The sequence below is a fragment of the Engraulis encrasicolus genome, chromosome 14, assembly GCF_034702125.1.
Source record: "Engraulis encrasicolus isolate BLACKSEA-1 chromosome 14, IST_EnEncr_1.0, whole genome shotgun sequence".
In the NCBI taxonomy this organism is placed as follows: Eukaryota; Metazoa; Chordata; class Actinopteri; order Clupeiformes; family Engraulidae; genus Engraulis; species Engraulis encrasicolus.
In genome coordinates, this window is record NC_085870.1 from 33,915,173 (window position 1) to 33,937,365 (window position 22,193).

The 22,193-nt window shown below is 44.3% G+C and overlaps 1 protein-coding gene across 4 annotated transcripts; it reads right to left on the reverse strand.

Annotated features, from left to right (window-relative positions):
• Positions 1-193: 193 nt before the first annotated feature.
• Positions 194-20,255, reverse strand: LOC134462458 (transcriptional regulator QRICH1-like). 4 transcript variants are annotated; one of them, XM_063215495.1, is made up of 15 exons: positions 20,004-20,255; positions 18,276-18,420; positions 17,333-17,509; positions 16,257-16,331; positions 15,495-15,623; positions 13,568-13,813; positions 12,431-12,694; positions 10,306-10,521; positions 7,045-7,201; positions 6,226-6,380; positions 5,454-5,568; positions 5,099-5,207; positions 3,998-4,158; positions 3,736-3,826; positions 194-1,325 (listed from the first exon to the last, which is right to left on the reverse strand). In XM_063215495.1, exons 2-15 carry the CDS (start codon positions 18,360-18,362, stop codon positions 1,136-1,138), a joined length of 2,172 nt encoding a protein of 723 aa, XP_063071565.1. In that variant the 5' UTR covers positions 18,363-18,420; positions 20,004-20,255; the 3' UTR covers positions 194-1,135. The 4 variants fall into 4 exon arrangements, with proteins under 4 accessions (XP_063071565.1, XP_063071564.1, XP_063071567.1 ...); XM_063215494.1 differs by having other exon boundaries at positions 16,257-16,337; XM_063215497.1 differs by lacking the exon at positions 18,276-18,420 and having other exon boundaries at positions 16,257-16,337.
• Positions 20,256-22,193: the final 1,938 nt, after the last annotated feature.

Consider the following 22,193-nt stretch of genomic DNA (forward strand, 5'->3'; position numbering starts at 1 on the left):
ATCATCTGGCTCTCTAAATAATGTGTTGGATTAACATTTTTCAAATTTTGATATAGTATGTTCACGCGCTGTAATGTCAACTGGGGAACTTCAGATATGTTTTGACTACAACATAAAAGCCCCAGTCCATCTGAGCCCCCCCCCACCCCCCCCACACACACACCACATCCATCTCACACACCACACAGGACAATAACTGTACAAAAACATGTTTTTTGAAATCAGGTACTTTTTCCCTGTACAGCCTCCCAACTCCCAAAACATCATTGATACAGATAGGACAGGAGATCATACATACAGATATAAAAATAAAAAGCGAAACAAATCATATTCTTTTCGTGTGAGTGTGTAATCGTACTGCGGCTGTGGTGTGTGTTGTGCTAGGGGAAGTCCGGGGTCGTGACCCTGCTCAGCAGGTTCTATAGTTGCCAGGGACAACAGTAACAAGGAGGGCAAAAGTCAGAGGGCAACAGTTGGACGACAGGCATGCGCACGGGTGTGTCCTCCCCAGGCTTGTTTCTATCCTCCTCTAGGACATTGACAATTTCATTTTGCTTTTTACAGAAACGTGTTAATGAAGTGTGCCAGACATGGTGGTGTGTAGAAACATACAAAGTCCATCCAAGACTGAGCTTCTCTTATAAGACAGAGAAGCTTCAATCATCGGTGTGTGTGTGTGTAGTGGGGGCAGTCCATGATGTTAGCAGTATCGTAACTTAGCACAGGCGTTTCATTAGGTGTACATATTATTATATTTATATATGTAAAAAACAACAAAAAAGAGAGAAAGGCCATAAAGTTTGTTTCCTAGCAACAGATGGCAGAATCCGTCCAAGTGCTGCAGCAGGAAGAGTTCCAACTCCACCACAATGGTGAGTCCAAAAGAGAGATCGTTCGCTTGCTCGTTTGTGCTGATGTCAGATGTTCACCAGGGTTCCATTCAATTCAGTTCAACGGCCATTAAGCATTTTCAACTGACAAATTAGCAACCAAAAGCAGATATCCTGGGCAGAATCCTTTCAGATTATCGTATTCTAATCCGGAATTGATATTTCCCCCAGTTACAAACCGTGCTGTGTCCATCTGATGTCCAGTTATCGGTTTGCACACTCTCCCTCTTGCCTTCTGGCTGTGGTCAGTTGAGGGTGTTGGGTGCCGTGGCGATGACTTCCTGTATCTCCCTCACCATGGTGATGCGTGTGAGCATGGGCTCCAGCTGCTGCGTCTGGATTGGCTGCGTGGAGTACCAGATGGGGCTGTTGGGGGCCACCACAGGCTCCGGCGTCAGGTAGTACGTGTCGTTACGGCCCTTCGCACACTGCGGACTGCAGAGGAAGAGAGAGAAGAGGGAAACATGAGGAACATTAAGAACCGTTGGAAACCAGGAAACATGAACATTAAAGTCATACTGTACAATTTTTGGAAATAAGCTCATATCACACCTCCCCTTGAGTTAAATAATTGATTTTCACCTTTCTCCTGTCCTTGCAGCCATTCTCCGAGTGTGAGACCTTTTGGCTGGTCTCATATTATTACTATTTAAAGTTAATTGCTAGCTTGGAGGTAAAATTTGCACCGCCATACTCCTTAACCCTCTGGAGTCAGAGTGCCCGCTGGCGAGCAATTTGACACTTCTCCAAAAACACATCTGTAAAGGTCAGATTAGACTTCTGCAACTGCGCTCGTGAAAAGTCGCGTGGGAGTGGCTACGAACCAACTTTGTATTCATGCATGTGCGAGATCTGCGAGGTCCGAGGTCTCATCGCTAGCCACATTTAAAATTGCGTGATTACCTTCACTACATTGTAAGCACTGCGGTCATTATTAATCAATGTTGCTTTCTAGCCCGGTTAGCTAGATATTTTCACACAAATTGCAAAGGCAATGTATGGTATCATTATTTGACATACCCAGTCTGTTTTTGCGAGCAGAAAATGCAAGCATGTAAGGACAGTTGATTCTGCCGATGTGTGTTTACATTCGGTGGAGGAAGCTACGGTAATAAAACCACAGGCATTGTGCCACGAGTGTTCAATCAATGCATAATTTGTTACTTAGCTTGTAGCTTCGTGTATTTACACACAAGGAATTAATATAGTTTTTAATAGAATACAGCTCTGCTCTCGCAAACTACCGGCATTGCGCTGCCACAAGGAAGTAGCGAGATGACCAATCATAGCGCCTTTTTGTCTGCGTCCTCCGCGTCCGTCCGACGGATAGTTAGAATTTTTTCGAGGTGCTCGGCGACGGGCGCAGAGCCTCTGCGCGGGAGGCATGGACTCGCACAGACAGAGGACAGACAGACGCAGAGGCCATGCGTGCGAAGCATAAATCTAGCTTAACTCTGTGAGTGTTTGTCATTCAGACATAGAAGTGACACTATTAAAAACCTTGAAACTTCTAGTTGTCATATATATACATATATATTGAAGAAATTATATAGCTGGCCATTTTTAAAGAGAGTGAAAACAAATCTTTGGATTTTCTGCAATCTCTGACTGCAGCAGCGTCCGAAGTCACACCTATCTTTATTCACATGTAAAGTACCCAGTGTGTGAGTGGCTACACAGAGGTGTGAACACACCCCTTTCAACCAGCAGAAACAAAAGACTCTGTGGGAAAACAAAGACAATGCCCTGCCAGAGCACATGGCAAGTGACAGGGGGGTGGGGGCCATCAGAGGTGTTGCCCACCCATCTCATTAGTATTCTGAATAACAGATGCAGTACCTTGACATACAATTACTTTTTTACACTTTGCACGGAAAAAACAAAACATTTCAAAATGCTCTTTGCACTTTTATGCAGCTTTTGCTTACAAGGCTGAAACTTCAAAAGTCTTGGCTAAATATATTTATATTGTGTTTTCTTGCACTGTTCGAAGACTTCTGAAACCGTTTCTTTTGTACAGTTGTGTTTACACTCAATTTAAATAAAACATGTTTGTATTAAATTCACTTTACCATCATATTCTTTTTGCTAGGCTTTTCAGAATACAACCATATGTGCCACATTAGTATAGATGTTTACAGTTAGTTGAAATACTTGAAAAAAGTAAAGGTGTTCCAAACTGCCTGAAAGCCTCTGAGAGGCCCTTGACTCCAGAGGGTTAACAGTTGAAAGTACAGGATAAAGGTAAAACTCAATCATTTAACTCAAGGAGAGGTGTAAAATAAGCTTATTTCCAAAAAAAATGACACAGTATCGCGTTGAGAGTTGTGTGAGAATAGTGTGGCGTCAGGCAGTAAGTGTCATAACGGTCCTTTGCACACTAGACTGCAGGAGAACCAGGAGAGAAATATTAACAATTCCATGAGGAATAAATGAGAAATTCAGTGAGAGTACAGAAACTGGTTATACTCTGGTCTCTAAGAAAGTGAACGAACATCACCGGAGGAAACTATTTTCAAGGATGACACCTGTCAATGCATATTCACACCGACAACACATTGTGGATAACATGCTTTGTTGCACTGTGCTGTTTATTATAGGGGTGGGAGTAAAATAAGCTATGCTTCATCCCACTCCTTTTCAGATGCACTAAGTGGGATTAAAGTTTGTTTTCTTTTCCCCTTTTTTGGTATGACTTGTCTTCTGTTTTTTTCCTTAAAGTTTGTTGATTCTCGCTTGTAACACCTGAACTAAATCATCATCATCATCATTACGTTACATGTGCATTGACAAATGTAATAAAAAAAATGACAGGATAAAACAAAAGGTGAAAGATCAGGCGTACCATTTGAAGAGGTAAAAGTCGTAGAGTTTGATGGGGCAGCGCAGCGGGTTCTCTGGGTCCTCTGCTTGCTCTGCATACATGTCATCTGTCACTATGGAAACACAAGGGAAGTTAGCTTTTGCAGACAATGAATAATGCACATACCGGTGATTTTATGGAGAGAACATGCAGTGATAGCTGCACACAGTTAAGTAGGTCATCTCTGGAGGAGACTTTTGTCTGTGTGTGTGTGTGTGTGTGTGTGTGTGCGTGTGCCCTTTACCCGTCTTGCCCTTCTGCCCCATGTGGTGTGTTCCTGATCCCTTCAGGTAGCGTATGGAGGTGCTCTTGTCTTTGGGGTTCATCTGGTTCTTCTTGGTGTGCCTCAGCACCTTGGAGAAGGCCACCTTCATATGCTGCTCCACAGACGTCAACTGGAAATACCTGACGCACAGGTAGACAGGTAGAGGAGGTTTAACCCATTTTAGCCTAAGCGCTTTTTGGGAAAAGGTGCCCTCTGCCTATTAAATCCTAAATATTTCAGCCTCCGCAGCACATACAAACATGAAATGAGTTACATTTAAAAGCTAGGACCCTCATTTTGCCTTAGAATGTGTTCATTCAGCTCTAACTTACCCACATTTTTAATGAAACAGCTCAAATCTCAAGAACCTCAATGCAGCGTATATGTGTCTCCAGGACATAATGGGTTAAATAACATGGGGAAACAGGTAGGAGATGTTTCAAGGTGCGTCTCTGTGTAATATTTTTTTTTAATGTTTGTTTCTTTCCAGAATTCATGCTGCCCATTCACAAATGTTACAATGTTTCATGAATACTTACCAACACCCTCAATTTCTAAGTAATCATTATGAGTGGGAAAACTTTTCATACATGGAAAGGTGGATCTTCTCGAAGTCCGCCATTTTGAATTTCCAAAAATAGACATTTTAGCTGCAAAACTTACTGTACTTTGGTGATACTAGTAAATATTAGCTTATATTATTTAACTAATATTTATGAAAAGATCAAATTTGGAAATAGGCAGCACAGTTTCAATTAGCAGCGATTGCGATACCTACTCTGGCCACCATCCAACACCTCATAAATAACCTTTTAAGTGCACCTTTTAAATAACATGGGGAAATACCTGACGACAAGATAGGTACACCAGACACAAGTTATTGCATTATATGGTGCTCTATTGAGGTCAGCAGAAGATGCCTGGCGCACAGGTAAGAGGCAGACTAACTAAGGAGGGGAAAAAACTGGCACATGCTGATGGGCAAGTCACATCAAGTCGAATCACTGAACATTCCTTCCTAATAGGAGGAGATACTGTCTTAGTGTGCGCACGTGTGTGTGTGTGTGTGTATACACTCACTTGGTGTTGAAGTACATGAGTGTGAAGAGGAGTGTGGAGGGAGAGTGGGCTCCAAGCTGCTTGCACTCCCATAGCATTTCCTCGGTAACGTGACTGGGGATGATGTAACCTAGGAGACAGGCACAGCATGATGAGATAAGGCTTACATGGGGGCTTCACCAAAGCATATCCACGTCTTTTGCTATTGATATGTTGTCAGAAATAGAACATGTAACAGTTATCATCAATTTCAACATGCCTGTGTACATCTTACTGGCAGTTTCTTGTATCCCTATTCAACGTAAAGAGGTAAAGAGGGGGGGATCACTTTAGTGCTTAAATGGCCCCCAACACAGTAATCTGGATGGCTTCTTACCTAGTGGATGTACGCTGGGCCTGTACTCCTCCAGGACTTTGTGTAAACACTGGGAGAAGCGACCATAGTAAGGGTCCGAGAAGATGTCATCCACCCGCCCGTTTTCAAACAGGTACTGTGTAGAGACAGAAAAAATAAATTTTATAGCACACATTTTCACATTTGGCATTCGTGACAAAAAAATAGCGCACATGATTGTGCAACCCCTTTTAGATGTGTCCTAGCATCTCTTTAACCAATTGTTGCCTGATGTTGCATTGCGCAACATTGTCCCTGGCGTCTGGAGCTGCATTAAGCAACATTCAGGCTCATGAGATTTGAGACAACTTTATTAAATATCTCTGTTTGTTTGAGATGAATGAACACGTTCTAATGAAAGATGAGGGTCTTAGCCTATAAAAACCTAAATATGTCAGCTTTTAAAGCACATACAAATATGCACTAAGTTGCATTTAAACGCTGAGGGCAGCTTTTCTTAAAAACGGTTCAGGCATTCAGCACCCTATTTTGCAGGTGCCTTAGGCGTCAATGGGTTAAGAGGGTATGTCGGTCTGAAACGCATTCTTGAAATTGTTATGCCCTCCTGTGTCCACAAGGCAGCAGTGCTTAGTCCACTTGTCGGACTTGTTCTTATATCTGTTATGCAGCGGGGCTACATCAATCCATCCATCTATCCATCCATCCATCCATCCATCCATCCATCCATCCATCCATCCATCCATCCATCCACCCAACCACATGGGTCATCCCAGTACCCCACCGTCCCAGTCACCTTCTGTATACAGAGGAAGACGTAATATAGAGCGTCGGCCTCGAAAGGTTCTCCCTCCAGCCCGCGGGCCTCCTGTGTCATCAGCGACAGCCCCACGCTCAGCTCCGCCACCGCACTGGAGATCAGATCCTCACGGAAACGCAGAGCCTGACGCCCTGATGGAGAGATGCAGGCAGACAGGAGGTCAGATGGGAGGAGGAAGAGGGGGAGGAGGAGGAGGAAGAGGGGGAGGAGGAGGAGGAGAAGAACAGAAGAGACATGTAGGGCAGGCAGAGAGGAGGGTAGGTCGGACGAGGAGGAGGAGGAGGGCAGGACGGAGGAGGAGAAGAAGAAGAGGAGAGATATGCAGGGCAGGTAGAGGACCCGGAGGAGGAGGAGCAGGAGGAGGAGGAGGAGGAGGAGCAGGAGTACCCCATAGGGATAAGAGAAAGGGCTAGATTGACTAATAGCCTATTGAAATCACACAGAAAGTCCAGATAGAAACTAACAAAACTGAATCTACTGTACAACTCATTCTTACAACATCAAAAGGAAGCAACTGCATGATTTGTCAAATACAGTATATAAAATAAAATATATAAAAAAAACTTTTGCCTGATTAGGCATATTGCTGCAGATTGTAGGGTAATAATGTTAACTCGCATCCTATGGGTGTGAGAGCTCTAATGTGAATATTCTCTGTAATAGTACTAGTAGTCGAACTTTATTGTCCCCATGGGGCAATTGTGTTTGCAGTACAAATACTTGCACCAAACACGAAACACAGAAAGGCATAACAGAGAACAACAGGCAGAGAAAAAAAAAACCTGCCATACTCACGTCCTATGGGTGCGAGTTTGCGCTGTTCGTCCTTGTCCATGTCTGCGTTCTTGCGCAGCACCCAGAGCTTCCAGACCTCCAGCCCCTCCTCAGGTTTCAGGGACATGGGCAGGAGAAGCTGCGCAGTCTCCCCCTGATGCTCACCCTCCACATGCGCCTGGATGACGATAACACACACACACACACACACACACACACACACACACACACACACACACACACACACACACACACACACACACACACACACACACACACAGTCAACTTACGCAACTTACAGTGCCAAGTACACACAATTTTTACATTCAGTTTTTCTAAACAGTTTCAGAATGCTTGAGAAACATCATGTCTATGCCATCCACTGGTTAAATAAAATAGTGCAGGACGGACCACACCTGAAGTTAACCACCAAAATTCCAATTTTCCCATCCTTGACGTACAGTATGTAGGCCTTGCTCTGGTGGCCTAGCCCAGCGCAGCATCTGAGCTGTAGATGTAGCCGTTTGCACCTGCCCCTGCAGATCCCACATCATCTAAACTACACTAACAATCCAGGAGTTCTACGTTATGTTCCATTGGTACATCTGGGCATTTTGTGGTGAAACTACCACGGGCAGTTAAATGGCATTCTATTAGAAATTTGGTGTACTACGGCTTCCTAGCTGTAATTTGAAATGACTCAGCACCGGTGAGCTAGCTAAACCTTGTCAAGCAAATCAATTGGTGTTATGTTTACAACTTAGCCATTAAAAGGCCATTAAAGGACTATTAAAAGGCTTGAAATGACTCGCCACTTTTTGACAGTCAAAAGAGGGCACTCAACATTAGAAATTAGACATTTGGGAGCTTGGGAAGTGCACAAGTCGCTGTTTAAATAGGTAGAATTGAGACCTGGCCTATATGAGGTAGCAGCTAGCCAGACCTGTTGTCACATAAGGCTGGCGGTATGCTTGCTGTAGGGTACGCGAGCGTGTGCACAATTCGTTCATGAACGCATTAACTTGCGCAATTCATGTCAATTTTACGCTTGTTGGATACTGCAACCAAACACGTGCGTACTGCGTACACGACTGCACAGTTCCATACAAGTGCTTCTGTGGAAAACGACGATGGTGACAATTTTTCAAGATAGTCTCAAGCTTGTCCAAAATTGCAAACATTCTTGCAAACATACTTCCCCGTTGCACTTTGACAAAGGAGCGTGCAAATATAGAAGTAGCAGTATCGTCTCCTTGCCCGGGGAGTCCTATTTTGTTTTGTTTACAGTCTGTGTTCCCAATTTCCTTATCACAATTTTGTTCTCTCTGCCCCCTGGATGACACCGCCAGTATTTTGCGTGTTGGTCTACTGCTTTTAAAGCAAGCATGTGTAGTCGGTCCTGACGCTCGTAATTTGCGGCTCACAGCAAGCGTGCCGAGACCCTAACACAGATGTTTGTTGACAACTAGTACACAACCATTTAAAAACCCCAAAATTGCTCACCACTTCCTTGGTAGAACAACAAGGGCCCTGGGATTGAAAACAAGGAAGCTTTGAACTTTGTAAGTGAAAACACAATTAATTAGGCAACTTGCTTTGGTGACAGTGGTGATGAAAAGCGTTCATCATAAAGACTAAAGATAGATTTATGCTCGGACGCATAGCCTCTGCGTCCGTCCGTCTTCTGTCTGTGTGAGTCCACGCCCCCAGCACAGAGGCTCTGCACCCGTCGTCGAGCGCCTCGAAAAAAATCTAACTATCCGTCGGACGGACACGGAGGATGCAGACAAAAAGGCGCTATGATTGCTCGTCTCGCTACTTCCTTGTTCTTCTGGCAGCGCAATGCCGGTAGTTTGCGAGAGCAGAGCTATATTCTGTTAAAAACTATATTAATGCCTTGTGTGTAAGTATGCGGTGCCTGCGGTTTTACTACCGTAGTTTCCTCCACCGAATGTAAACACACATCGGCAGAATCAACTGTTTACAATTCAGGGGTGTCAAACATACCGCATCCGGCCCGCCAGAGGGTTCCATCCGGCCCGGATGTAAAAAAAAAAAAAATTTTTTTTTTTAAATAAAATAACCGAAATGCGCAATTACGGCCCTCGGGGCAAAATCGAGAACTGCATGACATTAACCCAATGGTCCCTCTGTTACACTGTATATATGTAGTAAAGTGCACATCACACTTCTATTATAAATAGTGAATTTGTACTGTAACAGGCATTTGATCAAGCTCATATATTATAGACCTCATATATAGAGATACAATGTTAATACTTCTTATTCGTATTGTATTGGTATTGGTTGTAATTAAATAATAAATATAATTGGATTTGTATTGGTTCCTATTAAGCTCAAACTGGTAACAGGATGTTAGAATGCGTGAAAATGCAGGAAATTACATATAAGAAATACAAAATTTTCTGGGGGAAAACCCCCAGACCCCCTGCCAAAATGACCTGTCCCATATTTAATTAGTGTGTATAAAGAATGAAGTCAAGGACATTTTGCATAGGATTATCAGTATTGCATTGCTTTCTACATATTCAACACACTTAAAACGTTATAGTACTGAACACTAATCCTCTGCTTTACGTTTTTTTTTTTTTGCGATGATGTTACTAATGCGGTCCGCTTGAGGTCCACATGGGTTGTATGCGGCCCCCGGACCAAAATGAGTTTGACACCCCTGGTTTACATGCTTGCATTTTCTGCTCGTGAAAACAGACTGGGTATGTCAAATAATGATATCAGTACATTGCCTTTGCAATTTCAGTGAAAATACCTAGCTAACCGGGCGACATTGCTTAATAATGACCGCAGTGCTTACAAGTATACGGTTATCACGTAATTTCAAATGTGGCTCGCGACGAGACCTCGGACCTCGCAGATCTTGCAGATGCATAAATACAAAGTTGCTTCGTGGCCCCTCCCACGCGACTTTTGACGAACCCAGTTGCAGAAGTCTAATCTGACCTTAAGGCGGAGGGTAGCAACTTTACCTTAAAAGGGGTGGGTACGTTCTGAAGGCTAATTAACATACATGTTGTGCCGTTTAACCAAACTCATGGCCAATACTAATGTAATGCAGTGTCCAACTCTGCAGTGGCGGTTCTACCCATTTGGGGGCCCTAGGCAAAATATACACATGGGGCCCCTTTGAATTACTTTTGCTGGTATTTACCATGGCAGGCCCCTATACTATAGAAGTTGGATTTTAGTGGCGCCCAAGGCAATTGCCTAGTTTGCCTTTTGGTAAAACCGACTCTGAACTCTGACCTGTATGTGTAGCTGTTGCTCCTGTCCGTCCAGCACCTGCCCCTGCCCCTGCGGGTCCCAGATGTGCAGGGCCTGCGTGGCGCCCTGATAGGCCCCTCCCACCGTCTGCACGGCAACGGGGATGTGAAGGTTGCCATTCATGAACTGGGCAGGAAGCATCTGCACCAACTCCTCCTGGCCCCCTGCAGACGTCATCGTCGTGGTGACTGCCTGCGTCTGCACCGTTAGATTACAGTAGATTGGATTAGATGACATTCAAGACAGGAAAACAAATCCTGTGCTCAGGAACGGATGAATATTTTGATGTGTTCTTTGGTGTGGCAAAAACAAGAAGTCATTAGAAACGGGGGAACCCTTGGCACATATGTTTAAAAAACAGGGCAGCAAGCAACCCAGGCGTAGTTACACAGAGATTAGATTTGATAAATTATCAGTCCCACCAGGAAATCGCGGGCATTTTCTCAAAAAATCGCGGTCGGAATTGCCAGATGGTGCACAAGGATTTCCAGAAAATCGCGATAAAAGTTGCGGAGCTTCTTACTGTGTTGTTGCGATTTTGTTGCGGCATGAAGTGAAAGTGCGATTTTTAATGTGTTTCCCCACGCTTGAAAGTAAAGGACACTGCCACATTCCAGTCCTCTGGTGTTTTTATATTATTTCCATTTTTATATTATAATTTTGGTCCTTAAGCAAAGCAGGGAAGCGGCCAGGGCGAGTTTTTAGCCAGAATGTCGTCGTGAAAAGTTCCATCTCTTTCATGATGCCATTACCACACCCTTCATTACAATGCTGTTTATGGCCGTTTGACTCCGTTATAAATGTCATTACCGTTTCAAATTGTTAGCATACAAACTTCGTATCATGTCGATATCCATTCCTGACTTAAACAGTGGATACATAATTAAGTATTATCACTTATAAGTAGGCGGGCGGAATTAGGCATGTCCATCCGCGTACCCCCCCACCAAAAAAAACAAGCGAAAAAACCTGTGGAGCTCTGCATCCTCTGCACGAGGATGGAGTTCACAGATTTCCTGTTGTGAAGAGTGCTTGCTGAATAATGCTCAGAAATTATATTAATTTTGGTGCTCTTGTGAATATAAAAGACGACGAGATTGTTATCTATAAAGCATCACGTCGCCTGCAGAACGGAGGTCTCAGCTGTCAATCAATACAGTCAATCGCGCAAGGAAGAGAGAAGAAGAGGGAGACACAGAAAGTAGTTTTCCAACTTAGTCCCACAGCTTTCCAACGTGTCTGCTCTGGTTTTAATCATGTTCAGTGTTCCTTGCCCGTTTGACCGCGCCAGGTTAAACGAAAGTGATTTGACGACACGGTCACCACGGTCACCAAGTGCTCGTATCCAGCCATAGCCCAATTTGCGCGAAAGATATTACTATATTGGCCAGGCACCCACGCAGCATTCACAATGAAGGATGGAAATTACTCCTTTGTTGTGGACAAGACATTTGCGCATCTCAATTCGGAGGGAAAATGTTGCCTTCTGTACGCGCACAAGTCAAACACCAAAGTGGTCCAGCAGGTGGACCGCTTTAGAAAAAAAAAAAACACATCTTGTTGTAGGAGCCCTATACTTGGCGTAATGTAGATGACTGTCATGAAGTGTTAATTATATATTTATGTAGGCCTAGCACATTTTAAAAATGTAGGCCTATTGGTTATGCCAGACTAGGCATAGCCTACATTTTCCCTCCTATGACCATGCGAGCAGACGCGCAATGAGAACATGCGTTTCCTACATTCGTATTTATTAGTTTTTTCCCCCCTCACCTACAACTTTGTAGCCTACATGCATAGTAAAGTGCTGGGACATATTGCTAGGTTACTTTTTTATTGTATTTTTTTAATTGTATTATCCTTTTTGAAAGGAAGTTGTCGACGTCAGTGAAGTCAGCGCAACATGGATTGGTTCTAAGTGTTCAAAGTTGCGGGAAATCGCGGTGATTGGTTAAAGTTGCGCTCTCGCGCAGAATTCGCGGGAATTCATTGAAGTTGCGAAAAACGCCGCGATCGCAACATCGCGATTTCCTGGAGTGACTGAATTATATACAGACTATGAGCAGTCATGCCCAGACAAGAGCAAAGCAAAAAAAGTTGGGCATACCATCCCCCCTGCAGCAGACATGACGATTCCGCCGGCCTTGTCCTTGTCGGCGATGGGCAACGTCTGCAGCTGTAGCGCAGCGCTGTAGGCCTCTTGCGGTATAGCGATGTGGGCCACACCTTGGCCCTGGGGAGCAGAGTACACCGGAATGGTCCAGGTCTCACCCGAGGGGCCCGTCAGCGTACCGGTAGCGCTATACAGGTGTGTGCTGTCCACCGTCAAGAGGTCTGGACGCAGGGAAACATAGCTCTGCTGCCCCTGACCCTGGGGGAGAAGAAAGAAGAGGCACGGGGTCGGCTACATTCCATTATCAAAACCCCCATCCACAAAACACATTTTGGCCATGAAACAAGAAGTGTTAACTCAGTGATACTGTCCCATTTTTGGAAATAACCTCATATTAAAGGGACACTGTGCAGGAAATGGTCAAAAAAGATACTACAACTATGCTGCTCATTGAAACTGGGCTGCCTATTGCCAAATTTTATCTTTACATGAAAGTTTACTAAGTAATTAACAAATATTTTCTAGTATAGTCCAAGTACAGTCATTTTTGCAGCTAAAAATGGCTATTTTTGGAAATTCAAAATGGCGGACCATGGAGAAGATCCCCCTTTTCATGTATGAAAAGTGCAATTTTTCCAGTCATAATGAATACTGAATACTAAAGAATGTGATGCTGGTGGTAAGTATTCATGAAAAAGGTAACATTAGTGAATGGGCAGCAGGAATTCTGGAAATTAACAGCTAAAAATCTCACACAGTGTCCCTTTAAACCTCCCCTTGAGTTCTCTGAGTACGGCAGTGCAAATTTTATTTCCAAGCTAGCAGTTAACATCGAGTCCTCTGAGACCAGCTAGCCGCCAACTGGTCTCATAGGACTCAATGTTAACTGCTAGCTTGGAGGTAAAATTTGCACTGCCGTACTCAGAGAAAAGTTGAAAGTACAGGAAAAAGGTACAACCCAATCATTTAACTCAAGGAGAGGTGTAATATAAACCTATTTCCAAAAATGGGACAGTATCACTTCAAGTTAACTTAATGGCCAACGGGATTCTTCCACTACAATTGTGCATTATAGCCTCGGCATCCCTTCCAATACTACTGTAACCCTAGTAACCACACTGTTCTCCTTACCTGCGGTATGGCCAGCACTGTAGCCACCTGTTGTCCCTGTGGCAGGGCGTACGACACCGTAGCCAGCGACGGCACGTCCACCTTGCGCTTCTTGGCGGGCTGCAGCACGGTGGGACTGGACCGCCTCTCGGCCTCGCGATGATGGGAGCCCACCTGGTGCACAAGCGCCCCCTGATGCTGCGCATCCACCGTCTGGATCTGGATCTGCTGAGACTGGGCCACCGCTGCCAAGACCTGGGCCTGGATCTGGGGACAGGAGAGATATGGTATGGTAACTTTATTGATACCTGAAGGTAGATTGGTTTGCAGGTAAAAGGTAGAAGCTTACAACAGCTACACACAGTACAGCGACAGTGACAGAAGACAACAGACAGGAGAATAACAAAAAACAAAACATTGACAAACAGAAGAAACAAATGCTCCAGGTAGGGTAAGCAATGAAATATATAATAAGTAAATAAATAAACAAATAGACCTAGATGGAGGAGGGGAGATCATGACCTATTTAGGGCATTATGGCTGTTATGACCCAGCAATGACTGGAGATGGAGAGACACATAGGCGATAGGGCCCAACACTGGCTATCACTACAAGTGAGATACACCGTAATCTAGAAACCATCTACTCATTTTCTCCTAGGGAAGATTTTCTCAATCCGAACTATTTAAAGCTGAAAGCTTCCGTTTGTCTAATTATACAGTATGTCTTGCCATCCCTCCCCACTCTGTGGTTGGGTTCCCAAACTCGAGCGAAGACTTCAGCCTGGGCCATGTGATTGATGCTGTGACAGGGCCACTGCTACCAAAACCTGCTCCTGGGGCCCTGCCGTGGCCTAACGGTAGAGCACTGGGGTTACTACACCGGCGAACCGGGTTCGATTCCAGCCCGGGTCATTTGCCAATCCTTCCCTGTCTCTCTCTCACCACTCATTTCCTGTCTCTCCTCCACTGTCCTGTCAAAAAAAAAAGCCCTAAAAAATGTCCTGGATCCTGGACCTGCTCCTGGATCTAGTAGCGCAGGATGGATGCAATAGTAAGGTGAGCAAGGGACCAAGCATGCATGAATGCATGCATTTATTGAATATTGATTAGGGAGAGACTTGAGAAGGCCATGGTAAAAACAGGTGTGCTCACAAAATGTTAAAAGCGAGAAGGTGAAAACAATTTATAACTTTGAGTGCCTCCATCAGGCAGTTACAAAAAGTATTAACTATAAGGATTTTTGTGTGCTCTTTTTGAATTTATTTATGATAGGAAAGTGAAGGTGGTGATAGGAAGCGAGTGGGGAGAGAGAGACGGGGAAGGGCCGGCAAAGGACCCGAGCTGGGAATCGAACCTGGGTCAGCCGCATGGTAGACGAGTGCCCTACCCTTTGGCCACGACAGGGTCAACTATAAGGACATTTTTATGTAACATGCATTTATATGTGTATAATTAGTAGTGGTGTGGATCGGCACTGCCCTCACGATCCGATTCGATCACGATTCGGGAGGTAGCGATCCGATGCGATTCGATTCTATGCGATTCGATCCGATTCAATTCTACAATGCATTGCAATGCATTACATTTCTACTGAAAGCAAAGCAAATGTTTCATCAGTCATGATGAGGCAAAACAAGTAGTCAGATACTGAGCAACAATTTATTGGCTGTTTTCTGGATAAGTCTGGATCAGTCTGTATCAGTCTTGCAATGCTTTGAAGTACTTTTATCTAATTTAACATTCATTTGCTCTCGAAATATCCACGGAAGTAATTGAAACTTAAAAAAATTGGCACATCGATCGTGGAACTTGCCGCATCGATCCTGGATCGTCCATGCCCCGCATTGGATTGGATCGCCGAATCGATCATTGTTGACACCACTAATAATTAGTATGTACACCTACATTTTGTGTGTGTGTGTGTGTGTGTGTGTGTGTGTTTGTACCTGCTGGTGCTGCTCCTCGGTGAGCTCTCCCTGCTGTATCAGCTGGGCTGCCGTGGGAACGCCCTGGAGCTGATGATGGGATGGCGACGAGACCTGCAGCAACTGCCCGTGCTCATTCTGGATCTGGACCTGTTATTACACACACACTTATCATCATCATCACCATCATAATCATCTAATCATCGCACACGCACACGCACGTACACGCAGGCACGCACGCAGGCACGCGCACACACACACACACACACACACACACACACACACACACACACACACACACACACACACACACACTGTAATTCGCAATCTGGTTTGGCCATAGCCTGGTCCTGTCCATCCCATAATACTACCATTTCATTTCATATTCATGGTCTGGAGCTTGTGTGATCTGATGCGATTGCAGGAACCGGGAAGTTTGCACTCAGTTATGGTTTGAATGATTGGACAGCTCTCACCCAATCGCCGACAGTTACTCAACAACAACATAGCGCAGACCAGAGCCATTCGCGCAGACTTTTACATCTTCGTGATGAGCATCCTCCCCCTTTTGCCCCTATGTGGGGCGCTTATCTGCTTATTGGCTTTTTGCTGGGGAGGGTTTGCCGGTCAGATCCATACCGCTCACATCGCTCCACAGAAAACAGGGGCCAGACTAGTAGTGGAGCCAATCCTTTAGCGAGGCTAATTTTGCCATACACCTGAACAATTATTGCAATTAGTAATTGCAGTTTTGTCTGTAAACTATGCGTCAGTTGGTCCTACCTGCACTTGTATCTGCTGTTCAGAGGCCTGATGTACGGCTGCAGCCAGCTGAGGGGTGAGCTGAGCTGATGTCACCTGCACCTGACGACAAACGACAGGATTAAATACAAACTCCAATATAATATCACCTGACTGACCACTCACTAGGGGTGTAAATCACAGCCCTCATGACGATACGATACGGTATCGATTTCTTAAAGCAGGGATTTGATTATTTTCGATACTTAAGATTTTTTTCCAATTACTTTTCCACTACTGTTCTGTTATGGAGCTAGGGCATTGCGCAGGGGCCAGCGATTCGATTATTTTCTTAAAAAAACTTTCTATATACTTAAAAATGCCCCACGATACGATGCGATTCAATTAAATCGCCGACCGATACTTCGATGCATCGACACATTTTATTTACACCCCTACCACGCACACACACGACAGGATTATATGACAAAGAGCCAAGGGAGACCACTGCACAAACATGCGGCCTTGTGTTATGGCCTTAATTGCCATTTCACCATGACTAACAAAAATCAGGAATAATTCAGCCCCATTGTGTTGCCTCTCCAATGTTTACTCTGAACTGCCCTTGAGAATCAAGCACTGGGCAAACAACACTGGAACTACATGAACATTTGGCCAAATCTCCCTCCCGTTCTATGCCTCTCCTTGGACATACATGGTGTTCAATGTGCACTGCCAGGCCAAAGACACCACATTCTACACTTAAACTACAGCTTCACATAGGCCAACAGAGGACTACGGTATTGCTGTGCGTATGGGTGGGTGTGTCGTGTAGGTTCCCAAAATTACTTTCTGTCAGGGAGCCCCGAGCTTCACAGGGGTCCATAACTGGTAATAACGCTTGGAGTCATCTTTCAGGGGCCCCGCAATTTTTAGCAACAACTTCTATACATCTCTTCACAAAGGCCCCTCCAAAATGACTTCTGATTAGCTTATGGTTGGGCCACAAAATGATTTTCTTTTATGATCCCTCACACCATTACCAGCCTCTCATGCTTCTTTACAAACAAGCCTTACGTGTCATCCCACATCCTCACGGACACAGACACTTTACTTACCGGGCAGGCGAGCTCGAGCAGTGAGCCGGCCACCTCTGTGCTGTCTGTGTAGATGCAGTTGCCCCCCTGTTGGTAAACCATGGTAGTGGTGGTGGTGTTGGTGGAGGATGCTGCCCCCTGCTGGCTGTACTCCTGCATGACCTCGGGGCCCTTGGCTGCCAAAGACTCCAGGAACTCCTTCATAGAATAGAATAGAATAGAATAGAATAGAATAGAATAGAATAGAATGCCTTTTACTGTCACTATTCACATGGACAATTTAGACTACACACACAATTTTCAACTGCAACTGAAAGCACTCACTTCAGTGCAGACATTAAATGGATACACTGTCCAACACAGTGGGCTATTTATTCAGAAAAACGGGGATATTTACATAGCCTGGCAACACCATCCTATGCACTCTGCCCAAAGATTTTGGCTCCGCACCTAGTCTGGCAAAAGCCTCCCTGCTCAGTTCGCTCACTGTTTAGCCAATCAGCAAACAGTTGGGAGTGGTGACGCAGAACTCACCCGTGAAGTTCGTTACTGATTGATTACGGTAACACTATTCACACTTTTGTTTAGTTATTTGTAACTTTTGCTTTTGCGACGCTATATCGTAACAGTCATGCTAATAAAGCACAATATGTGTTTTAATTTGAATTCGGAATTCCAATGAATTTAAATGGAAGAGTAAGATCAGACCATCTCCCACCCTCCACGTAGACGGATTCCTCTTAGCTTTTGCCAGACTGTTTGACGGAGTCAACAGTCGGCTTTCGCCCAGGCTAATATTTACATCACAGTATGGAAGAACAGAATAAAAAACTATTAGAGCAGGAGAAGCACAAACACTCACACACACACACATACACGCTTGCACACACGCACACAGTTTCTGAGTCTGTTGGTCTTTTCTTTGGTGTAGCTGTAGCACCTTCCTGAGGTGTTTACAACTGACCTTCATGCGATGCTGTGGGACGCTTCGAGCCTTCTGCCTCACATACTCATCAAAGGAGACCGCCCCGCCCTCCATGGGCTCGCTCATCACGCTCCCACACACACGGGCCCTCACACACTCACACACACACACTCAACACGGGAGCCTGCGGGACAGTCACATGAGGAGCAAAGCACACACAATTCCATTCAGTACTGTGTTGTGTGCTCAATCACAGGCACATTTAGTTGTGTTCTCTGTGTGTTTGTGTGTGTGTGTGTTGACATAGTACAAATGATTTGGGCCATTGCCCAGGAATTCTCAGAAAAGGTGTTATTACGCGTTTTTACTTTCAGTTTCATTTAGTCATGTTTCTATAATATACTAAATGCAACCCACATACAAACACACAGCAAAGGGGAAGGGACTGGAGTTGCCCCGCTCAGCTTTGAACACCCCTGCCTCTGGAGCACTAAACTGGGCCTTTGACCCGGGACTGGAGGCATTCCAAATCCAGGCAGGCAACTTAACTCCCCTTCGATACATTTCTTGAAATTACACAATGTTTGTTACACAATGTGTCTTATAAAATGTTAATTAATTTGTTGCAATGTTTTGTTGCAATAACTGGCTCATGTTAACAGACCATGTCATGCCTTGAAAAACACTGGTATTGCTTTTGGTGATGTGTTATAATAGGCCTACATCACAACATGCAGTGAAAAAAAAGGTAGGCTATGGTTAGGGTCAGGGCAAAGATCTCTTCACCCATACGCACAACACAAGCTACTGGTTATCATTTTTTATTTCGAGGGGCTCACAGTATTCTTTTTAAATTTGTTATTAATTAGACCGTTAATAAACTACCTGAGCTGTGAGGAGGGTGGGGCTGTTTGTACAGTTACTCAGCGCTGGACAGCTGTGCAAGATACAAGGGGTGATCCCCCATGTCGCTTCCCACCTTTGGCACTATTTATACGGCTAACTAAGAAACACATTTGACATCCGTCAACTATCATCACCAAGACAAACACAGTGTAAACCCCAGCTGATCGAAGGTATACACCTTTAAGTATGCTGTGTCAGTGACACAGCTGCGACTATTTACGCCGGTCGCAATGTTTACATATGCATTTCATAACTAGCCATGGATAGCCAACACTAGGTTCAAATGAAAGGAACTGCTAACATTAGTGAGCTAACGCTAGCTCGGTGGCTAGTCATGAACATTACCCCATTTCATGTGTTTACACCAACTGGCTAGTTTGATGGCATGCTTCAATGTGAAGCATACATATTCCCAAATGTAGCAATAGCCCTTCCTTATTAACCAATCATACACAAACATGAATCAATACGATGTGCATGATGTCACATTATTTTGCAGCACTCCCCAAAAATACATCATTGGCCAGGGATAGCAAGACAGAAGCTAACGCTGGCTAAAGGCGCATCTCTCCATGCTACCTTAAATAAAACCCAAACCACCCGTTCCGCCAAAACACTCCTTTCAAAAATAAAAACCCCACGAAAGTTATTCATTCCAGTCCACATGTCATGGCGAGTTTTCCCGTAGGTGTTGATGCAGTAACACAGCTTAGTTATTTTATTTCGACCAATTTTACTGGAGCGTAAAACAATACCGAAATGACATGACGTGGGCTTATTTTGTCGCCAGGTTTTTATCTGGTGATATCATGGAAATTAATTACATGAGCTGCAGAGGGATGTGCACGAGAGGTATCTTACCTTGTGTAGAGGGGTAGCAGTGGACTGCACGGATGGATGAGGCACTGAAATATGAAATATGTTTGTATGTAACTAGCTAAACAGTTCAATGCAGACGGAAGTAGGCCCTCTGTCACAGTACAGGTCCACGGACTATCGTGGTAAGCAAAGGCCGTCGATGAGAAGACTGGAGAGGGGGTACAGCTCCCCCTTCCGGCTAGAACTACACGTCTTCTTTTTTAACACAGTTCACAGTCATTGCACGAAGACCATACATCAACACATTTCACTAAACGGGAACGTGCATTGCGTGTACTCGAGGTCCCCCGATAATGAAAGCACAAATATGGACAAATAAAACTTTTATATAGTTCTAGTGCACACGACTGTTTCTTTGTATAAAATACACGCACATCCCAGTTCTGCTTTTTGTTCTGAAGATTAAGGCCACTAGGTGATGTAGGACATTTGGAGTGTGTGACATTTAGTTTGTCACTTGTGTAGCAAAATGTATCTGTGCAGCAGTCCTGAACTGCCTGCTGTCAGTTAAGCACAGGAGAAGAGGGGGCTTTTAAAAGACTGTCTAGTTCACTGTGCAATACAATTTGCCCACATTCTTTACCCATGTGACATAATAATTGATTCCCATAACAAAATGCATCCTTACAAGTTAATGGTTATGTTGTGGTTATTGTTTATTTTGACATTGTGACAATATGCATGCACTCATCTTATTAGGCTGTTCACAATAACGACTGAAGCAATGGCTAAGCAGCACATACATAGTTTATTTTCCCCCTTATGATGATCCTGTTCATTATCTCTCTAAAATGAAGACATAAACCCCTCACCAAACACTAGACGATTGACTTCAAAATACAGAGCGATAGAATGACTCTGAACTGTCAGCATTAGGCTACGACTCCACATCATGGTATTGGGTGTGCGTGCGCCTTTAACGGCACTTTATTTGCCTCAGTCCGCCTTAAAGAGCTAGGCATGTGCTTGCGAGTGCCTCCCCCTGTTAGCCCTGCAACACGCTGCCAGTCGGAGCTCTTAAGGTGGACCGGGAGAGTTGCCGTGGTGCGCACTTCATGAAGTCTGGTTGGAAGACAGGAAAGAGTTAATTCCCACGCTCTCCCCCCCTTAACCCTACTCTGACCCACTTTGAACGAGTCTCACTTAAAATGGTAAATTGCACTGTCAAAAGTACGCTATACATTTCTCCTGACTTAAACATCTAATTGAAGTAGACACAAATGATGGGTAGTGATGCAGTAGGCCTAGGTCACAGGACCACCATTATTTACTTTTTATGAAAAACATTTTAAGTCTAGTTATTATGATAGTTTCTAAAAACCAATTTAAACATGAATGAGTGAATGATAGTGCTCATTCTGTGTCAGTGTGTCAGTAATTCTGTCCTGATTAATGGCACTGCCAAACAGTCGTGGATGAGAGAGATAAACTCTGTCTCACACCTGATTAATCTGCCAGACAACTTGGCACCCTCATTTGGAAAGCCACTGACCAACACACTACCCCTTGCTGTGAGGATTCCTCATTCATTCAGGACAGGTCATGTGAGTCAAAAAAATAGGTTAGTTGTAACTATCAACTGGACTTCTTTCTGGAGCTTGAAGATAGATAACTCATCTCGCACTTTATCCTAAGAGCAGTATAGCCTACTGTATAGGTTTGGCTTGGAAAGTGGTGGGACTTTAATGTGGATAATTGTTGTCATATGCTATTTTTGCATTATGTTTGTGAAAAAGTGGTGGGGACAAGCTAGGTTAATCTCAAAAGTGGTTTGGACTCCCAACTTACCTATGCACCAATATTTGTAATAATGTATTTGCTCTCTCAGTTACTTGTGTGTTCAGAGTGTTGTGTTTGTGTAAGAAAAATGAAAATTCAATAAATAAACAATTGAAGAAAAAAACATAGCCTACCTGGTTTGGACTACTGCCATCTCAAAAACTATGCCCATGCCAGGAGCTCGTAGTCTGATGTTTTGATGTCTGACTCTTTACTCTTGACCCTTGACCACCAGGGCTTCAGCAGGCCGTCACATTGCAACACCACATTTGTTGACATCAAACAAATCCTGCGTTATGTGATTAACAGCAGCCTACTGGAAGGGGCACAGGCTATAGGGTCAGGGTGGCACAAAAGGCACAGCACTGGCAAAGGAGGACAGTATTGTAATTA